Source organism: Macaca nemestrina, chromosome 2, assembly GCF_043159975.1.
Source record: "Macaca nemestrina isolate mMacNem1 chromosome 2, mMacNem.hap1, whole genome shotgun sequence".
Lineage (NCBI taxonomy): Eukaryota > Metazoa > Chordata > Mammalia > Primates > Cercopithecidae > Macaca > Macaca nemestrina.
The window spans coordinates 15374134-15399361 of record NC_092126.1 but is presented as its reverse complement, the minus strand read 5'-3'; the positions used below and the strand labels follow the sequence as shown (position 1 = coordinate 15399361).

The following is a 25228-nucleotide window of genomic DNA, read 5'->3' as shown; positions in this document are numbered from 1 at the left end:
TGCAAGAAATCATGAGATAGTACAAACCAAGTGCAGGGCTCAGTGCTTAGCACATAAATGTCAGATGTGATTACTGTAATCTTATGTGACATTGAGGGACAAAAGCTCTGACACTTTGGTATTTTAATCAGAATAACCAAAGGACAGAGGTGCTTACGTCCCACCGCATCCGCCCTGCGAACATGCAGAGGTTCCAGCCAGAGTACGTCCGGCCGGGGGCGGGGCGCGGAGGGGACGTCGGCGTGGGGCGGGGCCAGCAGCAGTTCCCACGCCGGCGCTCCAGGCGCGGCAGGCTGCCGCCCCCGGAAGTAGTGGGTACCGGGACGCCGTGGGGCGGAAGCTGTGGATGGCGGGAGGCTGTGGCGCTCTCTGGGTGGGGAAGCTGTTGCTGTTGCTAGACGACGCGAACTAGCGCTCGTCACTTCCTCAGCCAGCCGTCTGCCCACTCCCCAAGCCGGAACCTGAGGGCCCAGAGCCGGGGTAGGCACAGAGTTGTCCTCACAGGTCCAGGACAGCGGCCAGCCCGGCGGCGGGAGTCAGGGCCACGCCACCTGCAGGGAAGAACCCAAGCCGAAGCGGGAAGATGGCTGCAGACAAGCCTGCAGGTAGGACGCCAATGTCCCGAGCGACGAGACGGCGGGACGTGCGGGGCCGGGCGGACCCTGAACTCGGAGGCGCGGGGCCCCGGATGGGGACTCCAGGGCGACTTGAATTTGGGCGTGCATTTCTTTACCCCATCCTCTATCTCGGCTGTCGCTAACATGAGTCTTCGGGCCCCGGGTCCAGTAGTTGTTTTACTCAAGTGCAGTGTGAAGTCGCTGCTGGCCGCCTTTGCCCTGCTCTCCAGAGTAACTCCGGCCCAAAAAGCTTAAGTGTATTTTGCCGCTTCGCAGAATTTTCCGCTTCTTCGTGGGAAAAGCAGACAAGAGAAAGTCACCCTGGAGCACACATTTGCCTATATCTCGTGGTTCAGGCTGGGATTCACCTGGGCTGTTCTGGCCACACGTGGCTTCGTCTGGTCATTGACTTCTATGGAATTAACTTTGTAAAAACCACTTTTTTTTTTTTCCTTAATAGAGACGGGTGGGGGTCTCGCTCTGTTGCCCAAGCTGATCTCGAACTTCTGGGCCCAAGCGATCCTTCCGCCTCGGCTTCCCAAAGTAAACCACTTATTTAAATAGGCATATTGCCTCTCTACAGTCTATGCTTGTAAAATCTTGGGTTTGGTACCTAATTGCCGTAGTTCCTCGAAATTACTTAATCTCGATGGTTTTCTTTATGGATTATTGCTCCCATTCCTAGAATCTTCCCCATTAAGGAATATAAAATTATTTCCTGACCGTGTCCGGAATGTTTCCCGCAATAAATTAATATTCTTTGTGGCATCCAGGTTTTATTGGAAAGAACTTAAGTGACAGAATTTAAAAGTGATGGAACTTAAAATTTTTACAGTGAATTTAGTTTAAAATCTCAGTATCCTGTGGATTTTAGTAGGTTCTGATCGCAGTAACTGACAAGTGAACTTCACTTGGAAATTTAAGCCAATTATATTTTAGGTACAGAGGAATAAAAATCGTTAGAGGATCTCTTCAATAATCTTCTAAGAAGAAAAACAACAGAACAAAGACCTAGAGAGGGTATAAGGAATGTGCTGTGAAATTTTGGATAGGTTGATCAGGGAAGGCCTCTGGTGAGATATTTGAGCAGATACCTCAAAGAAGTGAGGGAATGAGCGGATATGGAATGGGGAAAGGTGGATGAGGGAGAGACTATTAGACAGGAAAGAGGCATGGCCTGTCCAAGTCTGGACAAGGGGACCAACATCCTCCTGATTTTAGAATGGTGTCTGTGTTCCCCACATTTACCATTCCTACTTGCTCATACCATTGCGCTTGCCCGAAATCACCTTGTTAGACCTAAAGCCTATCCAGTTTTCAAATCCTCAGTCATAAAGTCTTCTACTCGTTCATTTATTCATTCGCAACGATTGAGTGTTGAATAATAGATGTGACACACTCCCTGCCTTTGAAGACCTGCTGTTCAGTCTGTTGGAGGAGACGGACATATCCTAGCTGCACTCCTGTTTAGTAAGAGCTGTGTAATGTGTGTAGTTGAAGAAAAAGGTCCACAGGGATTAGGAGACTGTTTTATTCGTTGGTTTAAGTTCAGAGGCCATGTTGAAGGAAACTTCCTGCTTAGATATAAGGTTAAATTTGTATAAAATAGATGAATGTTTAGTGTGGCTCCTTTGAATTTCTGCTCATGTCCATCTCAACTGCTGTGTTTCTGGCCTTTGTCTTTTAATATGATCTATGTCGCACTAAGTAGTCTCACTGGTGTTTGTCTCTTGTCTCTTTCTATCCCATCCATTTTCCTCACTGTCACCCTGCCCCCCCCTTTTTTTTTATCCCCTAAGGCATTCATTGAATCCTATCATTCCCCTTCCTATGAAGTTTTTAAGACTGTACATGCTTTGGGCATCAAGTCATTCTTTTTATTTAATTTTTATTATATTTTCTTTCTCCTTTTAAGTCCTTTTTTTTTTTGAGAGTCTCCCTCTGTTGCTCAGGCTGGAGTGCAGTGGCAGGATCTTGGCTCCCTGCGAGCTCTGCCTCCTGAGTTCCCAGGTTCACATGGTCTCCTGCCTCAGCCACCCCAGTAGTGGGACTACAGGCACCCACCACCACGCCTGGCTAATTTTTTTGTATTTTTTAGTGGAGACGGGATTTCACGTGGTAGCCAGGATGGTCTCGATTTCCTGACCTTGTGATCCTCCTGCCTCGCCCTCCCAAAGTACTGGGATTACAGGCGTGAGCCACCGCGTCGGACCGTCCTCACTCTTTAATGTGGTTTGTGAGCATCTTCAAAATCTATTTCCAGCTGGTTTTTCTATATCAACCTACCCAGCTCTTCACATCATAAATTACTGTTGCAAAGCATTGTGCTTTTTGAGCTTCTGAGCCGTAATGTCCTTTCTCTTCTCAGTCTGTTGAACACCATTCATTCAAAGTCTGTCTTACACACTGCTTCCTCTCTCAGCTCATGAGGTCAGTATCTTTGTCATGGAGGGTCTTGTGTGTGTGTTCTTCATCAGGTAAGAAAAAAGGGTCATGAAAGGACCTAAGATGAGTGATCTGATCACGCTGAGAGTTGTAGATGGTGGATTTAAATGAAGCAAGATGGGAAGCCCAGAGACCACCTAAGACGAGCTAATGTTGTGATATTAATTTATTCAGTAAATATTCACCAATGGCCTGTTTTGCCAGGTACTACTTTAGGAACTGGGCAGGAACAAAACAAAGTCTCTATTCTGGAGCTTATGTAGTATGAAGGACAGATAAGCATGTAAACAAAATGAATTGATGATTTTTTTTCGAAAATAAGATGATTTCAAGTTGTGATAGATACTCTGAGGAAGGCCAAGTGTGGTGGTTCACGCCTGTAATCCCAGCACTTTGGGAAGCTGAGGAGGGTGGATCACCTGAGGTCAGGAGTTCCAAACCAGGCTGACCAACATGGTGAAACCCCATCTCTACTAAAAATACAAAAATTAGCTGGGCATGCTGGCCCACATCTGTAATCTCAGCTAGTCAGGAGGCTGAGGCAGGAGAATTGCTTGAACCCGGGAGGCATAGGTTGCAGTGAGCCGAGATCGCGCCACTGCACTCCAGGCTGGGTGACAGAGTGAGTCTCTATCTCAAAAAAAAAAAAAAAAAAATACTCAGAAGAAAAAAATGAGGAAGAGAGGCTGTCTGCAGTTGCTTACGCCTGTAATCCTAGCACTTTGGGAGGCTGAAGTGGGAGGGTTGCCTGAGGCCAGGAGTTTGAGACAATCCTGGGCAGCATAAGTGAAACCCTGACTCTAAAAAATAAAAAGCCAAACATTGTGGTATGTGCCCATAGTCTCAGCTCCTAGGGAGGCTGAGGTGGGAGGATTGCTTGTACCTAGGAGTTAAAGGCTGCAGTGAGCTATGATCAGGCCACTGTGGGCAACAGAGTGAGACCCTCTCTCAAAAAATAAAATAAAAGGCCGGGCATGGTGGCTCACGCCTATAATCCCAGCACTTTAGGAGGCCGAGGTAGGTGGATCACAAGGTCAGGAGATCGAGACCATCCTGGCTAACACAGTGAAACCCCTTCTCTACTAAAAATACAAAAAAATTAGCTGGGTGTGGTGGCAGGCACCTGTAGTGCCAGCTACTCAGGAGGCTAAGGCAGGAGCCTGTGAACCCGGGACGCGAAGCTTGCAGTGAGCCAAGATTGCACCACTGCAGTCCAGCCTGGGCGACAGTCAGACTCCATCTCAAAAATAAATAAATAAATACAATAAAAATCAGTAAGAGAGTTGGGCGCAGTGGCTCCACCTGTAATCCTAGGACTTTCGGAGGCTGAGGTGGGCAGATCACCTGAGGTCAGGAGTTCAAGCAGGCTGGCCAACATGGTGAAACCCTGTCTTGACTTAAAATACAAAAGTAGCTGTATTCCCAGCTACTCGGGAGGCTGAGGCAGGAGAATCACTTGAACCCAGGAGGCAGAGGTTGCAGTGAGCCAAGATCGTGCCATTGCACTCCAGCCTGGGCAACAAGAGCAAAACACCATCTAAAAAAAACGAGAGAGAGAGAGAATAGAGGATGACTGAAAGCAGAAGCCCTATTTTTCAGATAGGTTAGTTAGAGAAGGGCTTTCTTAGAGTTGACGTTTAAACAGAGACGCTAAGGATAAAGAGCCATCTGTGTTGGGAAGAATGATCCAGGTAAGAGGAACAATGCATGTACAAATGTACAGAACCCTCGCTTGGAAAATGTTTAAAGAACATCAGGCTGACCTCTTGAATACAAGCTCCCCGAGGATACAGACTTTTGTCTGTGTTAGTTGTGTTCTAGCTCTAGTCCCGAGAACAATATCTGACAAATAAGAGACAACACATAGTTTCAGGCTGGGCAGAGGTGCTCACACCTGTGGGAGGCTGAGGTGGGAGAATCGCTTGAGGCCAGGAGTTCAAGACCAGCCTAGGCTACATAACCAGACTCGTCTCCATAAAAAATAAAAATTAAATAAAAAATAGCTAGGCATGGTGGCGTGACCCTGAAGTCCTTGCTACTCCAGAGTCTGAGGTGGGAGGGTGGCTTGAGCCCAGGAGTTCAAGGTTGCAGTGAGCTATAATTGGGCCTCTGTACTCTAGCCTTGGTGACAGTGAGACCCTATCTCAAACAGAGAACAAAACAAAAAAGCCAATACACATAATTTATAGCATAGTGAGCAAAGGCAGCATGGCAAGAGATGAAGTCACAGTTGTGTCAGGAGTTGGTGTATGTTGGGCATTATAGGCTATGGAGGGAGTTTGAATTGCCAGTGGAAGTTTTCAACAAGGGCATGATGGTGTGATCTGATTTATATTTAACTGAGCCAGGTGAGGAATGATAGAATTAAGAGTAAGGGGTTTGAAATCAGATAGTTTAGATTCATCCTAGCTGTACTACTTGGTATTTGTGTGACATTGGGCAAATTTCAAGAAGCCTTTTTTTTAAAACTTTAGCTTTCCTGCATGTAGAATGAGAATGATGAAAGTGTCTACCTCACAGGTGTAGTAACAGGTTAAATGATACAATCTCAGGCCCTGAGTTTTTTTGTTTTTTTGTTTTGTTTTGAGACAGGGTCTCACTCTGTCACCCACGTTGGAGTGCAGTGGCACCATCATAGCTCACTGCAGCCACGAACTCCTGGGCTCAAGTGATCCTCTTGCCTTAGACTCTTGAGTAGTTAGGACTACAGGTGTGTACTACCATACCCAGATAATTTTTTTTTTTTTTTTTTTTTTGAGACGGAGTCTCGCTCTGTCGCCCAGGCTGGAGTGCAGTGGCGAGATCTCGGCTCACTGCAAGCTCTGTCTCCCAGGTTCATGCCATTCTCCTGCCTCAGCCTCCCAAGTAGCTGAGACTACAGGCGCCCACCACTACGCCCAGCTAATTTTTTTGTATTTTTTGTAGAGATGGAGTTCCACCACGTTAGCCAGGATGGTCTCGATCTCCTGACCTCATGATCCGCCCACCTTGGCTTCCCACAGTGCTGGGATTACAGGCGTGAGCCACTGTGCCCGGCCTGTACCCAGATAATTTTTAAATGTTTTGTAGATACGGGGTATTGCTATTTTGCCTAGACTGGTCTTGAACTCCTGGCCTCAAGCGATCCTCCCAGCAGATCCTGGTGTTTTCTAAATGCTGACTATTATTAGTTTAGGGTAGTGGTAGGATGGGGAGGGGAGGCAAATGGGAGAATTTTTTTTTTTTTTTTTTTTTGAAACAGAGTCTCTCTGTCACCCAGGCTGGAGTGCAATGGCGCGATCTTGGCTCACCGCAACCTCTGCCTCCTAGGTTCAAGCGATTATCCTGCCTCAGCCTCCCTAGTAGCTGGGATTACAGGCATGTGCCACCATGCCTGGCTAATTTTGTACTTTTAGTAGAGACAGGGTTTCTCCATGTTGGTCAGGCTGGTCTCGAACTCCCGACCTCAGGTGATGCGCGCTCACTTTGGCCTCCCAAAGTGCTGGGATTACAGGCATGAGCCACCGCGCCCAGCCAGGAGAAATGTTTAAAGATTAAAATTGGCAGATTTTGGTGACTAATTAGAAAGCCATGCGCCTTGGGAAAACGTATTAGTTGAGCCTCAGTTTCCACATTCATAAAATGGGGATCCTAATAGCTTTCTGTTGTATTTGCTTCACAGGGTTTTTAGCTTGTAAGGTTCACCTGAGGTAAGTTGTATGTTTTAGCCCACATCCTCTGGGAAGCAAAACTCAATTAAGGTGCTACCTTTTTATTTGAAAGATACAAACCTGGGGTAGTGAAAGTAAGGGAGAGAAGGAAGTAAGGCAAAGGAAGACACAGTAGGTTACATCCTTGGCTACTGCTTCACTTTGAGCTGTGAAGAGATAGCAGGTCACTTGCATGTGAGAGGGATTTTGAGGAGAAACTTAAGAGAGAAAGGAGGGATGATTTATCTGTCTGTTCCTCCTATTTTCGGTTGCCAGCTGGTTAGGACTCACCCCATGGGGAACTAATTTACCTGTGCTTCTGGGTTGCATGCTTTCTCAGTGATGGATCACCCAGCTGATCCCACATCCTGAATTGTATTTCAACCAAATCCTACAGTGAGGGGTGTCTTAGGTTGTAGGTAGGTGCAACAAGCAAAAACAAAGGGGCAGTGGAAGGTTCACAAGGTTTGTGTGTCTATATAGCATGGAAAAGTAATATGAAGCCAGTGTCATTCTTGACCAAGGAAATAAATACCAACAGTGTTTTAGGATTTTTTTTTTTTTTGTACTTTTTAGGGTTATTTGAAAGGAGAAGGTAGCTGGAGTTAGGACACAAAATCCCAAATTTGAAGTTTTCTGAGAATTTGCACTAGGAAGATGGTGATGGTAGTCTCAGTAAGAAAAGATTGATAACATTATGAAGAAGGGAAAAACAGAACCAGATGAGTAATAAGAAATCAAGACAAGAGTACTTTATGATGTTGGCCGGGCATGGTGGCTCACACCTGTAATCTCAGCACTTTGGGAGGCTGAAGTGGGTGGGTCACCTGAGATCAGGAGTTAGACCAGCCTGGCCAACATGGCGAAACCCCGTCTCTACCAAAAATATAAAAACTTAGGCCAGGCATAGTGGCTCACTTAGGCCCAGCACTTTGGGAGGCCGAGGCAGGCAGATCACGAGGTCAGGAGATCGAGACCATCCTGGCTAACATAGTGAAACCCCGTCTCTACTAAAAATACAAAAAAGCCGGGCATGGTGGCGGGCGCCTGTAGTCCCAGCTACTCGGGAGGCTGAGGCAGGAGAATGGCGTGAACCCGGGAGGCGGAGCTTGCGGTGATCCAAGATCGTGCCATTGCACTCCAGCCTGGGCGACAAAGCGAGACTCCGCCTCAAAAAAAAAAAAAAAAATAGCCAGATGTGGTGGCATGCACCAGTAGTCCCAGCTACTCAGGAGGCTGAGGCAGGAGAATTGCATGAACCCGGGAGGTGGAATTTTCAGTGAGCCAAGATCGTGCCACTGTACTCCAGCCTGGGCAACAGAGTGAGACTCTATCTCAAAAAAAAAAAGAAAAAAGAAAAAAAAAGAAAAGTTTTAAGCCAGGACAACCAGAAAAACTGTAGGAAGAACGAACAAATGAGACTATTTTAAGTCAAGACTATTTTTATTTAGGCCGGGCACTGTGGCTCATGCCTGTAATCCCAACACTTTGGGAGGCCGAGGCAGGTGGATCACCTGAGGTCAGGAGTTCAAGACCAGCCTGGCCAACGTGGTTAAACCCTGTCTCTACTAAAAATACAAAAATTAGCTCAGTGTGGTGATGGGCACCTGTAGTCCCAGCTACTCTGGAAGCTGAGTCAGGAGCATCACTTTAACCCGAAAGGCAGAGTTTGCAGTGAGCCGAGATGGTGCCACCGCACTCTAGCCTGGGTGACAGAGCAAGACTCCAGCTCAGAAAGACTATAAAACCAAATGTAATCCCAGCACTTTGGGAGGCTGAGGTGGGTGGATCACAAGGTCAGGAGATTGAGACCATTCTGGCTAACACGGTGAAACCCTGTCTGTATTAAAAATACAAAAAAAAATTAGCCAGGTGTGGTGGTGGGCGCCTGTAGTCCCAGCTACTTGGGAGGTTGAGGCAGGAGAATGGCGTGAACCTGGGAGGTGGAGCTTGCAGTGAGCCGGGATTGCACTCCAGCCTGGGGGACAGAGTGAGACTCCATCTCAAAAAAAAAAAAACGAAAAAAAAAAACCAAATGTATAAGTTTTCTATACCTACCTACCTAGTCTCTCTTTCCACTAACTGGTACCAAGTTTGCCATTCTTCCACACTTTTTCTATTCCTACAAAAGCTCATATTGACTTAAAATACATATTTTAAGTCATCTATATATAATTTACAGAGATGAGTTGAGTATACTACAGCAACACTGTCCTGCCATTTGCTTTCTTCAAGGTCCAGTGAGGAATCTGCATTATTTGGTTTGTTTGTTTGTTTGTTTGTTTTTGAGACAGAGTCTCACCCTGTCACCTAGGCTGGGATGCAGTGGTGCAATCTCGGCTCACTGCAACCTCCGCCTCTCGGTTCAAGCAATTCTCCTGCCCCAGCCTCCCAGGTAACTGGGATTACAGGCGTGCGCTACGCCCAGCTAATTTTTGTATTTTTGGTAGAGATGGGGTTTCACTCTGTTGGTCAGGCTGGTCTCGAACTCTTGACCTCGTGATCAGCCCACCTCGGCCTCCAAAGTGCTAGGATTATAGGTGTGAGCTACCGTGCCCAGCCTGTGTTTTGTTTGTTTTTAAGATGGAGTCTCGGCCGGGTGCGGTGGCTCAAGCCTGTAATCCCAGCACTTTGGGAGGCCGAGACGGGCGGATCACGAGGTCAGGAGATCGAGGCGACCATCCTGGCTAACACGGTGAAACCCCGTCTCTACTAAAAAATAAAAAAAAATTGGGCCGGGTGCGGTGGCTCAAGCCTGTAATCCCAGCACTTTGGGAGGCCGAGACGGGCGAATCACGAGGTCAGGAGAGCGAGACCATCCTGGTTAACACGGTGAAACCTCGTCTCTACTAAAAATACTAGCCGGGCGAGGTGGCGGGCGCCTGTAGTCCCAGCTACTCCGGAGACTGAGACAGGAGAATGGCGTAAACCTGGGAGGCGGAGCTTGCAGTGAGCTGAGATCCGGCCACTGTACTCCAACCTGGGCGGCAGAGCGAGACTCCGTCTCAAAAAAAAAAAAAAAAAAAAAAAAAAAAAAAAATTGTCGGGCGAGGTGGCGGGCGCCTATAGTCCCAGCTACTTGGGAGGCTGAGGCAGGAGAATGGCGTCAACCCGGGAGGCGGAGCTTGCAATGAGCTGAGATCTGGCCACTGCACTCCAGCCTGGGCAACAGAGCAAGACTCCGTCTCAAAAAAAAAAAAAAAAAAAAAGATGGAGTCTCCCTCTATTGCCCAGACTGGAGTACAGTGGAGGGATCTCAGCTCACTGCAACCTCTGCTTCCTGGATTCAAGTGATTCTTCTGCCCCAGCCTCCCAAGTATCTGGGACTACAGGCGCATGCCACCATGCTCGGCTAGTTTTTTTTGTATTTTTAGTAGAGATGGGGTTTCACCATGTTGGCCAGGCTGGTCTCGAACTCCTGACCTCGTGATCCTCCTGCCTTGGCCTTCCAAAGTGCTAGGATTATAGGCATGAGCCATCGCACCCGGCATTATTTGGCATTTTTTCAACTTTTTATCGTGAATGATTGCAGACACCTAAAAAATTTAAAAAATAAAGTGAATGTCTATATATCTACCCCCTAGTTCAGCAATTGTTATATTTTACCATATTTGCTTCCTATATCACTAGCTATGACTCTGTATTTTTTTTTTTTTTTTTTGAGATGGAATCTCACTCTGTTGCCCAGACTGGAGGGCAGTGGTGCAATCTTGCCTCACTGCAACCTCCACCTCCCGAGTTCAAGTGATTCTCCTGCCTCAGCCTCCCAAGTTGCTGGGATTACAGGCACACGCTACCACACCGAGCTGTTTTGTTTGTTTTGTTTTGAGATAGAGTCTCGCTCTGTTGCCCAGGCTGGAGTGCAGTGGTGCAATCTCGGCTCACTGCAGCCGCCGCCTGCCAGGTTCAAGTGATTTTCCTGCTTCAGCCTCCTGTGTAGCTGGGACTACAGGTGTGTGCTACCACGCCTGGCTAATTTTTTGTATTTTTAGTAGAGATGGGGTGTCACCATGTTAGCTAGGATGGTCTCGATTTCCTGACCTTGTGATCCACCCGCCTTGGCCTCCCAAAGTCCTGGAATTACAGGCGTGAGCCACCGTGCCTGGCTGCGCCCAGCTACTTTTTGTATTTTTAGTAGAGATGTGGTTTGACCATGTTGGCCAGGCTGGTCTTGAACTCCTGACCTTAAGTGATCTGCCAGCCTCGGCCTCCCAAAGTGCCAATGTGAGCCAACACACCCGACTCTAGCTATGGCTTTTCATGTTGAATCATTTCAAAATAGGTTATAAACATCATAACACTTCTTTTCTGAATATTTCAACGTGCATTTCTTTAAAATAGGGACATTCACCTATATAATCACAATACTGTTGTCATGTTTTAGGCAATTCATATTTTAATATGTTAAAAATTTCCTGCCAGCCGGGCACGGTGCCTCACACCTGTAATCCCAGCACTTTGGGAGTCTGAGGCGGGAGGATCAGTTGAGTTGAAGAGTTAGAGACCAGTGTAGGCAACATGGTGAAACCTCATCTCTACCAAAAATGCAAAAAATTAGTGGTGGCGCATGCCTGTCATCCTATCTATAAGGGAGGATGAAGTGTGAGGATCACTGGAGCCTGGGAGACAGAGGTTGCAGTGAGCCAAGATTACACCACTGCACTCCAACCTGAGTGACTGAGACCTTGTCACCAAAAAAAAAAAAAAAGCCAATTTCCTGCCAGGTATGGTGGTTCATACCTATAAATCCTAGCACTTTGGGAGGCCGAGGTGGGTGGATTGCTTGAACCTAGGAGTTCAAGACCAGCCTGGGCATCATGGTGAACCCTGTCTCTACAAAAAATACAGAAAGTTAGCTGGGTGTGGTGACATGTGCCTATAGTCCCAGCTATGACTATATGTTTAAAATTTATTTGTAGGCACAGAGTCCCAATATATTGCCCAGGCTGGTCTCAAACTCTTGGCCTGAAGGAATCCTGCCAGCTTGGTCTCCCAAAGTGCTGGAATTACAGGTGTGAGCCACTGCACCCAGCTTTATCTCTTGTATTTTCTTAAACTCTGATTTATTTCTACAGGCTTGATTAGATTTAGGTTCAACATATTTTTGAGATACTTTGTGGTTGATGGTATATACTTTATTTTCTGTACAAAGTACATGATGTCAGGTTATCCAGTATTAGTGTTGCTAAATTTGATCAATTTGAGGTGCTGACAGGAACATCTTTTTCCATTTTCAGTTAGAGTTAATTTATGGAGTAATTGGCATTTCGTAAATATCCACTGTTGTTGTTTCTTTCCTCAATCAGTTGTATTATTGAGGGTTACAAAATGATTTTTACCTAGTTCTATTGTAGTTTCTACATTTGTTAGTGAATGTTCTTTAAAGAGTAGCTCTCCTGGGCTGGGTACAGTGACTTATTCCTGTAATCCCGGTACTTTGGGAGGCCAAGGTGGGCAGGTTGCTTGAGCCCAGGAGTTCAAGAGCAGCCTGGGCAACATAAGGAGAGCCCGTCTCTACAAAAAGATTGAAAAAACTTAGTCGGTGTGCTGCTGCATGCCTGTAATCCCAGCTACTTGGGAGGCTGAGGTAGGAAGGTCACTGGAGCCAAGGAAGTCAGGACTGCAGTAAGCTGTGATCACACCACTGTACTCTAGCCTGGGCTACAAAGCAAGACCCTGTCTCAAAAACAACAACAAAAAGGAATAGCTTTCCCATATTGACTATTATTCTTCCCAGAAGGACATGTTAAATGCTAAAAGCTTAATTCATTCTTTTCAATTACCAGTTTTCAGAACAAGGAGTTGATGTGGTAGTGACCAATGTTTGATATTTAAAGTGCTTTTTTTTTTTTCTTTTTTAAATTTAATTAATTTTTTGAGGCAGGGTCTCACTCTGTTGCCCATGCTGGAGTACAGGGGCATGATCTTGGCTCACTGCAGTCTTGACCTCCCGGGCTCAAGTGATCCTCCCACCCCAACCTCCCAAGTAGCTGGGACTACAAGTGCATGCCAACACACCCAGCCAGTTTTTCTATTTTTTTGTAGAGACAGAGTTTTGCCATGTGTCCTGGGCTGGTCTCAAACTTCTGGACTCAAGCAAGCCTCCTGCCTCAACCACCCAAAGTGCTGGGATTACAGGTGTGAGCCACTGTGCCTAACTTCTTAAGTGTTTTTAATATTAGAATTTACAGTAATATATTGGTCTTTTTTTTTTTTTCTAGACCGAGTCTCACTCTGTCACCCAGGCTGGAGTGTAGTGGCATGAACACTACTCACTGCAGCCTTGACTTCCCAGGCTCAAGCAATCCTCCCACCTCAGCCTCCCAAGTAGCTCGGCCTACAGGCACGCACCACCACACCTGGCTAATTTTTGTATTTTTTGTAGAGATGGGGTTTCATCATGTTGCCCACGCTAGTCTTGAACTCTTGAGCTCAAGCCATCCTCCCACCTTGACCTCCCAAAGTGCTGGGATTACAGGTATGAGCCACCATGCCCAGCACTTATATTAGTCTTATGATTTCAATTTAAAATGTATAATTGACTGAATATTGATTTATACTTGTGAATTTAAATTGAAACCTTACTGTGGTTATTTTATTTTGTGGACATTAGAGAGTACCTAAGAGTCATTAGATTTAGAAGTTATTCTCAGGGAATTTTTTTTTTCTTGACATGTTAAAATACAAAAATGTTGTCTTCTTAAGTCTAACAATTATACTTAAAATTGAATATATTGTTTGGGTTTTGTGGGAGGGGTTTGCAATAGTTCCCACTCGATAACATTTTTTTTTTTAATTAAAAAAAAGGTTTGGTACTCTACAGTTTTGGAGAAACTTCTCTAGTAATGAACTGTAGAAATGATACCTGAAAGTGTAGTCTTGATAAAATTGTTTAAGTAGTTAAATTTTATGTTTGAAAATGTTATGTTGTAGGTGAACTTTGAAATGAGTTTAAACATTCATCAGAGGCCTTTAAAATTAGACCTCCAAGTAGAATAAGTTGTCTAAGTTCAGTGTAAAAGTTTGAGTAAAATCTAGGCATTTTGGATTTGTAACTTTAGTAAATTAAGTATTCATATTTTAAAACGAGTAAATATCAGTCTTTTCTATGCATTAAAAACTCCTCCTCTTAGATGTGAAAACAAAATACTCATCAGCAGTGGCAATATTCTGCTTTGCCTAGCTTCCTTAAAGCATGCTGATACTGTTTTTTCAGTTTTGTTTTTTGTTTTTTGGTTTTGTTTGTTTGTTTGTTTGGTTTTGGTTTTTTTGAGACAGAGTCTTGCTGTGTTGCCCAGGTTAGAGTGCAGTGGCATGATCTCGGCTCACTGCAATCTCCACCTCCTGGGTTCAGGTGATTGTCCCGCCTCAGCCTCCTGAGTAGCTGGGATTATAGGCGCGCACCACCACACCCGGCTAATTTTTGTATTTTTAGTAGAGATGTGGATTTCACCATGTTGGTCAGGCTGCTCTCAAACTCCCGACTTTGTGATCCACCCGCCTTGGACTCCCAAAGTGCTGAGATTACAGGTGTGAGCCACCGTGCCCAGCCTAATTTTTGTATTTTTAGTAGAGATGGGATTTCACCATGGTGGCCAGGCTGCTCTCAAACTCCTTGACCTCAGGTGATCCTCCTGCCCTGGCCTCCCAAAGTGCTAGGATTACAGGCCTGAGCCACTGTGCCAGCCATGCTAATATTGTTGATTTGAATTTCTGTTCGTTTATTTCTTCATTTATGAGCAGGATGCTCAATTCTGTAGCGTTGCTTGTTATGAATGGCTTATTCTTTGACTGCAAAGTGTGTGCTTTCCTATTTCTCCAGCTCCTCTTGTCCAGCTTAAAGTGGGGGGAATATGGTTTAGTGAATAAACCGTTTGAGGTTTTGGTAAGTCAAGTATACTTGTTCAGATGATAGAAACCATACGTGAGGTATGTTAACCTAGCTGAGCTGTATAGTGACGGTAGTGGGCCTGAATTGTTTTTCTTCAAAGTGGCCTCCTCCTTAAGATTTAAAACTTTCCTTCACAAGGACATCATTGGTATTTTGTGACTGTGATCGTTGATCTCCTTAGGTCATTTAACATCCCTTTTTTCTTTAGAAAAGTTTTCTTTTCTTGATATATCAGTGGAGCTGTATTTTGATGAGTGTAGCTTGAAGTCTCCTCCAATCAGATTTGAATGATTAACATTCTGTATTGGAATGTGTCTGTGCCTTCAGTTAACTGATGATTTTCAGTTTTGAAAATGTGGTGCATTTCTTTTCTGCTTAGTTCAAACCTAAAGGCATTTGTTTGATTAGAAATGAAGTCTATTGGTGTAAAGACCGTCAAGGTTTGTGGGTCAAAGACCTCTGTACGCATAGAAGGTCAGCCATGTTCATTAGGCCAGAGTAGAAGGAAAGGCAAGCTTATGGGTGAACGGTCGTATACTCTTTCAATTGGCAATGGAGACTACTTTTGGACAAATAAAGAAATGCTGTGGGATTATGTGCAGACTCTGTCTGGTAAGAAGTCAGCAGTTATAAATAATAGATGTTTTTAAAACATTTCAAAAACTGATTACAAAAATGAATACCCATCTCTGGCAGAAAACTTGAGAAATGTAAAAATATATAACAGGAAAAATAAAAATAATCCTGTTGAAATATATATATATATATATATATTTTTTTTTTTTTTTTTTTTTTTCTTTTGAAATGGGGTCTTGGCCAGGCACGGTGGCTCATGCTGGTAATCCCAGCACTTTGGGAGGCTGAGGCGGACAGATCACTTGAGATCAGGAGTTCAAGACCAACCTGGCCAACATGGTGAAACCCCGCCTCTACTAAAAATACAAAAATTAGCCAAGCGTAGTGATGGGCGCCTGTAATCCCAGCTACTCACAAGGCTGAGGCAGGAGAATCACTTGAACCCAGAAAGCAGAGGTTGCGGTGAGCTGGGATTGTGCCACTGCACTCCAGCCTGGGCAATAGAGCGAGACTCCGTCTCAGAAAAAAAAAAAGAAGAAATGGGGTCTCGCTGATTGCTTAGGCTGGTAGTCACATACTAGGCTCAAGCAATCCTCCCTCCTAAGCCTCCTGAGTAGTGAAGTGTGTTTTTTTAAAAACAGAAAATTTTTATCCTGAAGCTAAAGAATGTAGGTAAAATAATGGTTTGTCAACACGTAAAAGGTTATTTATTGAGCTCAGTTCTCAAACGTGTGTAGAAATGGGAATTTCAGAGACTCTTGTCAGCCTTAGAGTCCAGCTTATCTATTTATTTATTTATTATTTATTTATTTTGAGATGGAGTCTCACTGTCACCCAAGGAGTGCAGTGGCACAATCTCAGCTCACTGCAACCTCCACCTCCTGGGCTCAAGTGATCCTCCCATCTCAGCCTCCCAAGTACCTGGACTATGGGCATGTGCCACCACACCTGGCTAAGTTTTGTGTTTTTGGTAGAGATGGGGTTTTGCCACGTTGCCCTGAGCTCAAGATCCACCTGCCTCGGCCTCCTGAAGTGCTGGGATTACAAGCGTGAGCCACTGTGTCCAGCCCAGCTTATATATTTACTTTTTTTGTAAATTGGCTGCTCTCCTTTTCTGGAGAATTTTAGAAGACTTACATTTTATTTTTCTTTTATATTTATTTTATTTTTTATTATTTTATTTTATTTGAGATGGAGTCTCACTCTGTCGCCCAGACCGGAGTGCAATGGCGTGATCTCGGCTCACTATAGCCTCTGCCTTCCAGGTTCCAGTGATTCTCCTGCCACAGCCTCCCAGGTAGCTGAGATTATAGGCATATGCCACCATGCCCAGCTAATTTTTGTATTTTTAGTAGAAACGGGGTTTCACCATGTTGGCCAGGCTGATCTGGAACTCCTGACCTCAGGTGATCTGCCCGCCTTGGCCTCCCAAAGTGCTGAGATTTATAGGCGTGAGTCATCATGTCCAGCCTGAGATTTCCATTTTCTGGGGTTGCTGACAGCAGTGGCCACATGAACTACTCTGCTTTTAGTGGAGAATAGAAGCTCAAAATTTTCAACACCTGGGTGAATTGTTGGGGTTTTTTTTTTCCCCTTTCTCCTGTATTTATAAGGTACTCTTACAGTTGGGGCCAGAAGTCCCATTAAAGAATGTCATCTAATCTAGGGCATATTTTACTTATTTATTTTATTCATATTTATTATTATTATTACTATTCTTGAGATAGGGTTTCACTCTATCACCCAGGCTGGAGTGCAGTGGCATGGTCATGGCTCACTGCAGCCTTAACCTCTGAGGCTTCAGCAATTATCCCACCTCAGCCCCCCAAGTAGCTGGAACTGCAGGCACATGCCACTATGCCTGGCTAATTAAAACAATTTTTTAAAGTAGAGACAGGGTCTCGTTTTGTTTCCCAGGCTGGTCTCGAACTCCTAGGCTCAAGCAGTCCTCTTGCCTTGGCCTGCCAAAGTGCTGGGATTATTGGTGTGAGCCACTGTGCCCAGCCAAGGGGCATATTTTAGAAGAAGCTTTAGAGATAACTTAATGGCAAACTAAGAATTTTTGGCATTTGGTTTAAATCTATTATGCTTCTTTATGAGAGAAGACACATTTTTAAAAATGTTAGGTTTTCTAAAATATTTAATAATAAATGAAACATGAAAGGTATTTATATTCTTTGTTAAAATTTTATGGTGACAATATGGTGGATTGAGGATTCTGTTTCAATCTAAATTTCTAACTTGCTGTCTGAGGTCCTAAAGTCCTGTGTCCCATTTTTACACATTTTAAAATAATTGGTCCTTACCTTTTTTGTGCACCTGACAGTTTTGCAAAACACATGCGTTGGGTAAACAGTATGTTCTTGCAGTGAAACTCCTTGTTATTGACTTTCCAAAGAAAAAACTTTAACATTGTCTTTTGAAACTGGCAAACTTGATTCACTTAACTCTTAGCTTTTCCTCCTCCCTATTGTATGCTAAAGTGGAAATAAAATACTAATTGACCTGCTAACTTTAATTATCAGAAGTAACACTTTTAATAAGCCCAAATACTAGAATGCCTTTTTTTATAGAGCAGATAAGTTCTTAGATCTTAGATGAGTTTTTTTAAGTACAAGTTAACAGTATTACGTTGTTGTAAGTGGTGACTCTCAAAAGGGTGTGCAGTCTTCTGGGGGTTTCATAGTGATCTAAAGATCTGTTTCATAGTCAAGTCACATGAAATTGAATTTTATTGTTAATTTTTATGTTTAAAGTACAAATGTAAATACATTTGTAAAAATACAAGAATTTTTAGTTCTGGTAAAAGGAAAGGGGGGAAGGGAGCTGTATGTATTTAGCATCTCCAATTAAAGACAGGCCAAAGAAAGACTGGACTGAAGATGTGACTGATTCTTTTAATTATGTCATATTGCCTTCTTGGAAAAAGGAAGTTGGCATTCTTCACTGACTGCTGACATGTGCCAGGCTAGGACTTCCCAAAGTTAGTTCTGTTGACAACTGGTTCTTTTATTTTTAGTTTATTAAGATGAGGTCTTACTCTGCTGCCCAGGCTGGAGTGCTATGGCACAATCTCAATTCTCTGCACCCTCCACCTCCTGAGTTCAAGCAATCCTCTCACCTTTGCCTCCCTAGTAGCTGGGACTACAGACGCATGCCACCATGCCCAGCTAATTTTTGTGTTTTTTGTAGAGACGGGGTTTCACCATGCTGACCAGACTGGTCTTGAACTCCTGGGCTCAAGTGATCCACCCACCTTGGCCTCCCAAAATGCTGGAACTACAGGTGTGAGCCACCAAACCTGGCCAACAACTGGTGCTTTGAGATGCTCCTGGTGTCTAGGCAGTAATCACAAAGTGCCCAGATCATAAGTGCACATACAGTTTGATGAATAGTTTGCTGTGTATCCTTGTAGACTTTATTCTATACTTATTCAGAGGTACATATTTGTGTATATGTTTTTATAAAACATGGGATTCAGTTGTACAAAGCAGTTTGCAATCTGTTTCTTTTATTTAACAACATGTTGTAGATATTTTTCCACATCAAGTTATGTAGACTTAATAACTGTTAATGTGCCATGGTATAATTTACAATTATTTAATAAATAATGAGGCTGAATTTCATTTCCTGTTATTAAGCCATTCATATTTATTCTTCTTTCAGCAAGTTTCTGGTGTTTCAGGAACACTATGAAGGACTGTGGCAGGGTTCTTGAGGATAAGGGAGCTTGTTTATCTAGGCAACTCCTGGGAGCCATTATAGAGGGAGTCACACTTCCCAGTATCCTGGAAGGGGGCTTGTGATGGATGAGGTGCCAAAGTAGAGGCTACTGTGAAAGATGGAACTCTGGGGCACTATACTGGGGGAGCATTCTGCCAGCTCTAGCCCCAACTTGAGTCCATGTTGGCAGATCTGTTGAAGGAGAGGGAAGAATGGAAAGGAGACGGTAAGCAAAAGAACTCCATGACTGGTGTGATTCTTGACAACTTTCTGGAAAGTTGGTTGTAGGCACTCTTGAGGGGTAAACTTGGGGACAAGATGGTCTACTATTTCTCATGTGGGGATTTGTCTTCCATTGATACCTTAATTGGATATGAGTGCTGCTTTAGGAACAAACATATCAGTTTCTTTCTTTTTTTTTTTTTTTTTTGAGATAAAGTCTTGCCCTGTCACCCAGGCTAGAGTGCAGTGGCATGATCTTGGCTCACTGCAACCTCCACCTCCCAGGTTCAAGTGATTCTCCTGCTCCGGCCTCCGCAGTAGCTGAGACTGCAGGCATGCACCACCACACCCAGCTAATTTTTGTGTTTTTAGTAGAGATGGGGTTTTACCATGTTGTCCAGGCTGGTCTTGAACTCCTACCTCAGGTGATCCACCCGCCTTGGCCTCCCAAAGTGCTGGGATTACAGGCATGAGCCACTGCACCCGGCCTCAGTTTCTTTATAGAAGCGTATTTGGAGTTACTCAATCTGAGTTGGAAGGGATGCTAAAAACTATATAATACAGACTCGCATTTTAGTAAATAGGGAATCTGAAATTTGCCCCAGTTCCAGTTCTGTAGCATCTGTTTAATTTCAGAAGTGACATTAAAGTTTTAGTCTTAGTTCAATTCTAAAAATTGTCTGTACGTCGCTGTGCAACCTGCCTCCCGCTGTATGTTGAAAAGGATAGAATCTGCACTATTGTGCTACGTATTAGGGGTTTACTCTGCCAAGTACATGCCAATTACTTTACATATATTCTTACTAAAGCCTTACGATAACTTGAAAGAGGGTTTTCTTATCCCCCTTTTGCAGATAAGTTCAAGCTTTGGAGGTCTTTGAGTTTCAGTCCGAAGCAACAATTCTGTATGAAAAAAAAAATTCGTGTATAAATAAGAAATTCAAATATTGTGAGACTTTGAAATTCTTTAAAGTCATACACAGTGACATTGCCATCACCTACCTATGTTTGCGGCCCATGACATCACATTTATGCAATGGTCACATTTCCTTTTAATGATATTTCCATTAGTGATGCATGGACCTTTTGCTAGTGAGTAGAACCAAGAAACAGAATATTCTTTGGGAGGTAATAAAATATAAAAGGCACCTTTTAAAAACAAATGATGAATGTTTTGCAGAAAAGAAAACTTAACATTAAAAATGACTAGGCCAAGTGCAGTGGCTCACACCTGTAATCCTAGCACTTTGGGAGGCTGAGGCCAGCAGTCACCTGGGAGGTCAGGAGTTTGAGAACAGCCTGGCATGGCAAAACCCCGTCTCTACTAAAAATACAAAAATTAGCCAGATGTGGTGGCAGGCGCCTATAGTCCTAGCTACTCGGGAGACTGAGGCAAAAGAATCATTTGAACCCAGGAGGTGGAGGTTGCAGTGAACCAAGATTGTGCCACTGCAGTCCAACCTGGGCGACAGAGCAAGACTCCATCTAAATAAATAAGTAAAAAATAAATAAAAATGGCTAATTTTACATTACCTATGTAGTATTCTTGCCAGAAATGTTAAACTGCATGTAATATTGAGGAAATAACCAGAAAAATTCAGAATGTAGGGCATTCTGATTCTATTTAATTAATTCTAATTGGCTTAGACTCTTTTGAAAAAAATAAAAAACCAAAAAACAATTACCTAATGATATAGTGTAGCTCTGTGTCCCCACCCAAATCTCATGTTGAATTGTAAATCCCCAATGTTAGGGGAGGGACCTGGTGGGAGGTGACTGGATCATGGGAGTGGATTTCTCCCTTGCTGTACTGGTGATAGTGAGTGAGTTCTCACTAGATGTCATTATTTAAAAGTGTGTAGCACCTCCCCCTTTGCTCTCTCTTCTGCCGACCATGTGAAGATGTGCTTGCTTCCTCTTTGCCTTCTGCCATGATTGTAAGTTTCCTGAGAACTCCCCATGTGTGCTTTCTGTACAGCCTGCAGAACCATGAGCCAATTGAGTCTCTTTTCTTTATAAATTGTCCAGTCTCTGGTAGTTTTGTTGGTTTGTTTGTTTTTGTTTTTGTTTTGAGACAGAGTCTCGCTCTGTTGCCTAGGCTAGAGTACAGTGGCGCAATCTCAGTTCACTGCAAGCTCTGCCTCCCAGGTTCACGCCATTCTCCTACCTCAGTCTCCCGAGTAGCTGGGACTACAGGCACCCACCACCACTCCCGGCTAATTTTTTGTATTTTTAGTAGAGACTGGGTTTCACCGTGTTAGCCAGGATGGTCTTGATCTCCTGACCTCGTGATCTGCCCACCTCAGCCTCCCAAAGTGCTGGGATTACAGGCGTGAGCCACTGTACCTGGCCTTTTTTTTTTTTTCCCTCAAGACAGAGTCTCACTCTGTTGCCCAGGCTGGAGTGAAGTGGCGTGATCTCAGCTCACTGCAACCTCTGCCTCCCAGGTTCAAGCGATTCTTGTGCCTCAGCCTCCCAAGTAGCTGAAATTACAGGCATGAGCCACCATGCCCAGCCAACAAAGACTCTTGAGAGAACTATAAAAAGTATTGAAGCATTTGTTAGAGTACTTAACACACTTTTGTTAAGTGAGTTAGTAGATTTAGGTTTGGTTCAGCTGAGATTTTTACCTTTAATTTGGAATTCTATTTTCAAAGTAAAACAAAAAGCAAAAAATCTAATATTTAAAATAGCAGATTATAGAGGTAGGAGGTAGTTTTCCCAGCTAAACAGATTATTAACCTTTACTGCGAATTTATATGGACACGTAACATATTAAAGAAACTTTTTAAATGTGTTAATCATTTAGATTTCTGAGCCTATGAAAATATTCCTTGCCTGGAAATTAGCTGTAAGCCCTTATCAATGTAGTTTTCTGACTAAGTGTTACTACTTTCCAACTAAATTATAAATCTCTTAAAGGCATCGTAGGTGTGTTTATCTTTTTCTATCTCCAGCACCTGGCATAGTTGCTTGACTGTGTGGTACTGTATGTTGCTGAGTGGCAGATCTAATATTTTTTAAAGATCACAATATTCTCAGCTTGAATGTCCTTATCAACAGAGCTTGTGGTCTTTATTTAAGTGGGCAGGTTTTCATTGTGTTTCAACTTGGCCAAAGGAAGCTTTTCAAGCTTTCAGAGGAGTAGCTTCTTACTAGCTTGTAACATTGGTCAGTCATTGTTGAGAGAGCCCTAACTTTGGCAACTTTATTAGGAAGAACACAAGATGAAAACTAGGGACAAATTCACTATACAGTAGTCCCCCACCTTTTCCTCAGGAGATACAGTCAGGGACCTCCGGTGGATACTTGAAACCACAAATAGTACTGAATCTATATACTGCTTTTTTTGTACATACATAACTATGATAAAGTTTATAAATGAAGCATAGTAAGAGATAAACAACAACAGTAATAAAATAACAGTTATCTGAGTGTAGTTTCTCTTTCTCAAAATATCTTACTATACCCTACTCACCTCTCTTCCTATGACCTATTGATCTGATAACCAAGATGGCTACTATGTGTCCAAGGGGAGGTATCTTATACAACATGGAATGCTGGACAAAGGAATGATTGACTTCCTGGATGGGACAGAGTGGGACACTGCAGGATGGCAAGAGATTTCATCATGTTACTCAGAACATTGCAGTTTAAAACTTAAGAACTGCTTATTTCTGGAATTTTCCATTTGATATTTTCATACCATACTTGACGTTGGGTAACTGAAACTGCAGAAAGTGAAACTGGATAAGAAGGGACCACTGTACAACTTTTATTTCTAAAGAACTGTAAAACTTATATGTTTGCAGATCAGGGAGCAGAGAAACATGAAGGCACAGGTCAGTCCTCTGGGATCACTGATCAAGAAAAGGAGTTATCCACCAATGCTTTCCAAGCTTTCACAGTAAGAAATGGCTTCTCTTAATCTGCTCAAGTTGTAGGGTTCTGTCAAATAAGAATTTTTTCATAGTGAATTTTTAGATTTACAATTTTTACTCTGTAATAATTCAAGAGTTAATTTAGAGATAAGTAGGTTTATTTAATTTTAAAAATAAATGTTTTAGAGTTTAAATATGGTAAAAGAAATGAGAGTAATTGGAGCCATTCTCAAGTTTTTGTGTTTTTGTAAACATGTTTTAACTCATATACTGTTGTTTTTAAGTCTTTTAAATTTAGATTTGTAAGTATGTGGATCAGTCTTTTCATTTCACTATGCCGTTCAATTCTTTCTTTATTTATTTATTTATGAAAATATCAGATTCAAAAATTATTTTCTTGAAGGTACTTTAAAATGGAACCCCAAAACTTTATTGGCAGAATTTTAACTTTTCTGACATTAAACAATATGAAAGAAAACCTTATTTGGTTATCAGGTTACGTGCATGTAAGCAGAAGAACTTAACGCTTGGGTATTCGAAATATATTTACTAGAAAATAAAATTTGGGCCGGGCGCGGTGGCTCAAGCCTGTAATCCCAGCACTTTGGGAGGCCGAGACGGGCGGATCACGAGGTCAGGAGATCGAGACCATCCTGGCTAACACGGTGAAACCCCGTCTCTATTAAGAAATACAAAAAACTAGCCGGGCGAGGTGGCGGCCCCCCTAGTCCCAGCTACTCGGGAGGCTGAGGCCGGAGAATGGCGTAAACCCGGGAGGCGGAGCTTGCAGTGAGCTGAGATCCGGCCACTGCACTCCAGCCTGGGCGACAGAGCGAGACTCCGTCTCAAAAAAAAAAAAAAAAGAAAAAATAAAATTTGGAGTGATTATATTACCTTTCTTGACTAGCCTCAGCCATTAATACCCTGCTAGCACTATGTGTATATACCAACATATTTATCATACCAATATATGTGTCTTATATGTGTCAATGTCAGGGTTTTGAGTCTTAGGAAGTAAATATCCACAGTTTCTTAACTGACATGAATATTGCTTTATCTAGTGACTTTGATTAGTATATGTAGGGAAACTACATCTTTCTTTTTAAGAACTTTTAAGATAAAGATGAATGAAATGTATTTGGAATGATATACTGTTCTTAAAGCTGGTATGTAATTTTGTGTGTGTGTGTGTGGTTTTTTTTTTTTTTTTAGTCTGGAAATTATGATGCCTGTCTACAACACCTTGCCTGTCTACAAGATATAAACAAAGATGATTATAAAATAATTTTGAATACAGCAGTAGCTGAGTTTTTTAAAAGTAACCAAACAACAACAGATAATTTGAGACAAACACTTAACCAGCTGAAGAATCAGGTGATACACAAATGAATTTAACTATAAAAAATATTGTTCTGTTCTTTAATTTATCAAATACAAATAGTTAAGGAAAATAAATGTGATTTGTGTGGTATTTCTTGTCTGAAACATTTGTTAGCATTAATTTTATTTCCATAAAATTATTATTCCAGGAGATAAAAGGTATGTTGTGTGATTTTTTTTAAATTGGGGTTTTAATTAACTTGAACAGAATAGACTAATATACCAAATTCGAATGAGCTTTGAAATTTTGAGAAAGAAAGAACTATATGAGGAAGTTTAGCTATGGAGATATATCTTGTTTATGATTACAAAAATATGATTAATCCTAATGTCAAGTTGTTTTCGCATTTGGATCAGGAGATGATTGATTAAATAGAAGATATTCTGCTTTATATCTGGTTTGGGGCTTGAATTGCGGATTGGTCTGGTTATAACCCAATGTTTATTGAATCCTGGGGCTAGACTTTTGGTATTCAAGAGGGCTGATAACAGTGATGATGCTGATAGGATCAGCTAGCATATGTTAAGTGTTCACTGTGTGACAGGGCACTGCCAGGAACCTTGGATGCAACTTCTCATTTGTTCTTCTCAGTAGCCCTGTGAAATAACTGTATAATTTTTCTTATTTTAAAAATGGGAAGGCCAAGGCACAGGTAGCTGTATAAATTGTCCAAAGACACAAAGTTTTTGAGTAGTAAGAGCTACATGAACTCAGTTGGGTTTAACTTTAGAGCCTGTAATTTTAGTTACTGTTTCATGCTGTTAGGGAGTCATGAGATCTTGCCTGTAATCATGAGTACCACG

General features: G+C 42.9%; 1 protein-coding gene across 6 annotated transcripts in view; it reads left to right on the top strand.

Annotated features, from left to right (window-relative positions):
* The first annotated feature begins 327 nt into the window (after positions 1 to 327).
* The window catches only part of LOC105470942 (CCR4-NOT transcription complex subunit 10), a 98290-nt gene continuing 73389 nt past the window's right edge, over positions 328 to 25228 (top strand). For 2 of the 6 annotated variants that reach the window (XM_071090760.1, XM_071090758.1), the window contains exons 1-2: positions 22976 to 23070; positions 24257 to 24418. Coding sequence is in view for 3 of the 6 variants with exons in the window: in XM_071090759.1 (XP_070946860.1) it covers positions 15053 to 15254; positions 22976 to 23070; positions 24257 to 24418 (459 nt within the window). In the remaining 3 variants the exon portion in view is untranslated. Of the gene's footprint in view, positions 606 to 14972; positions 15255 to 22975; positions 23071 to 24256; positions 24419 to 25228 lie in introns of those variants that run through there. The other 4 variants (XM_071090761.1, XM_071090759.1, XM_071090762.1 and 1 more) reach the window with 4 other exon arrangements.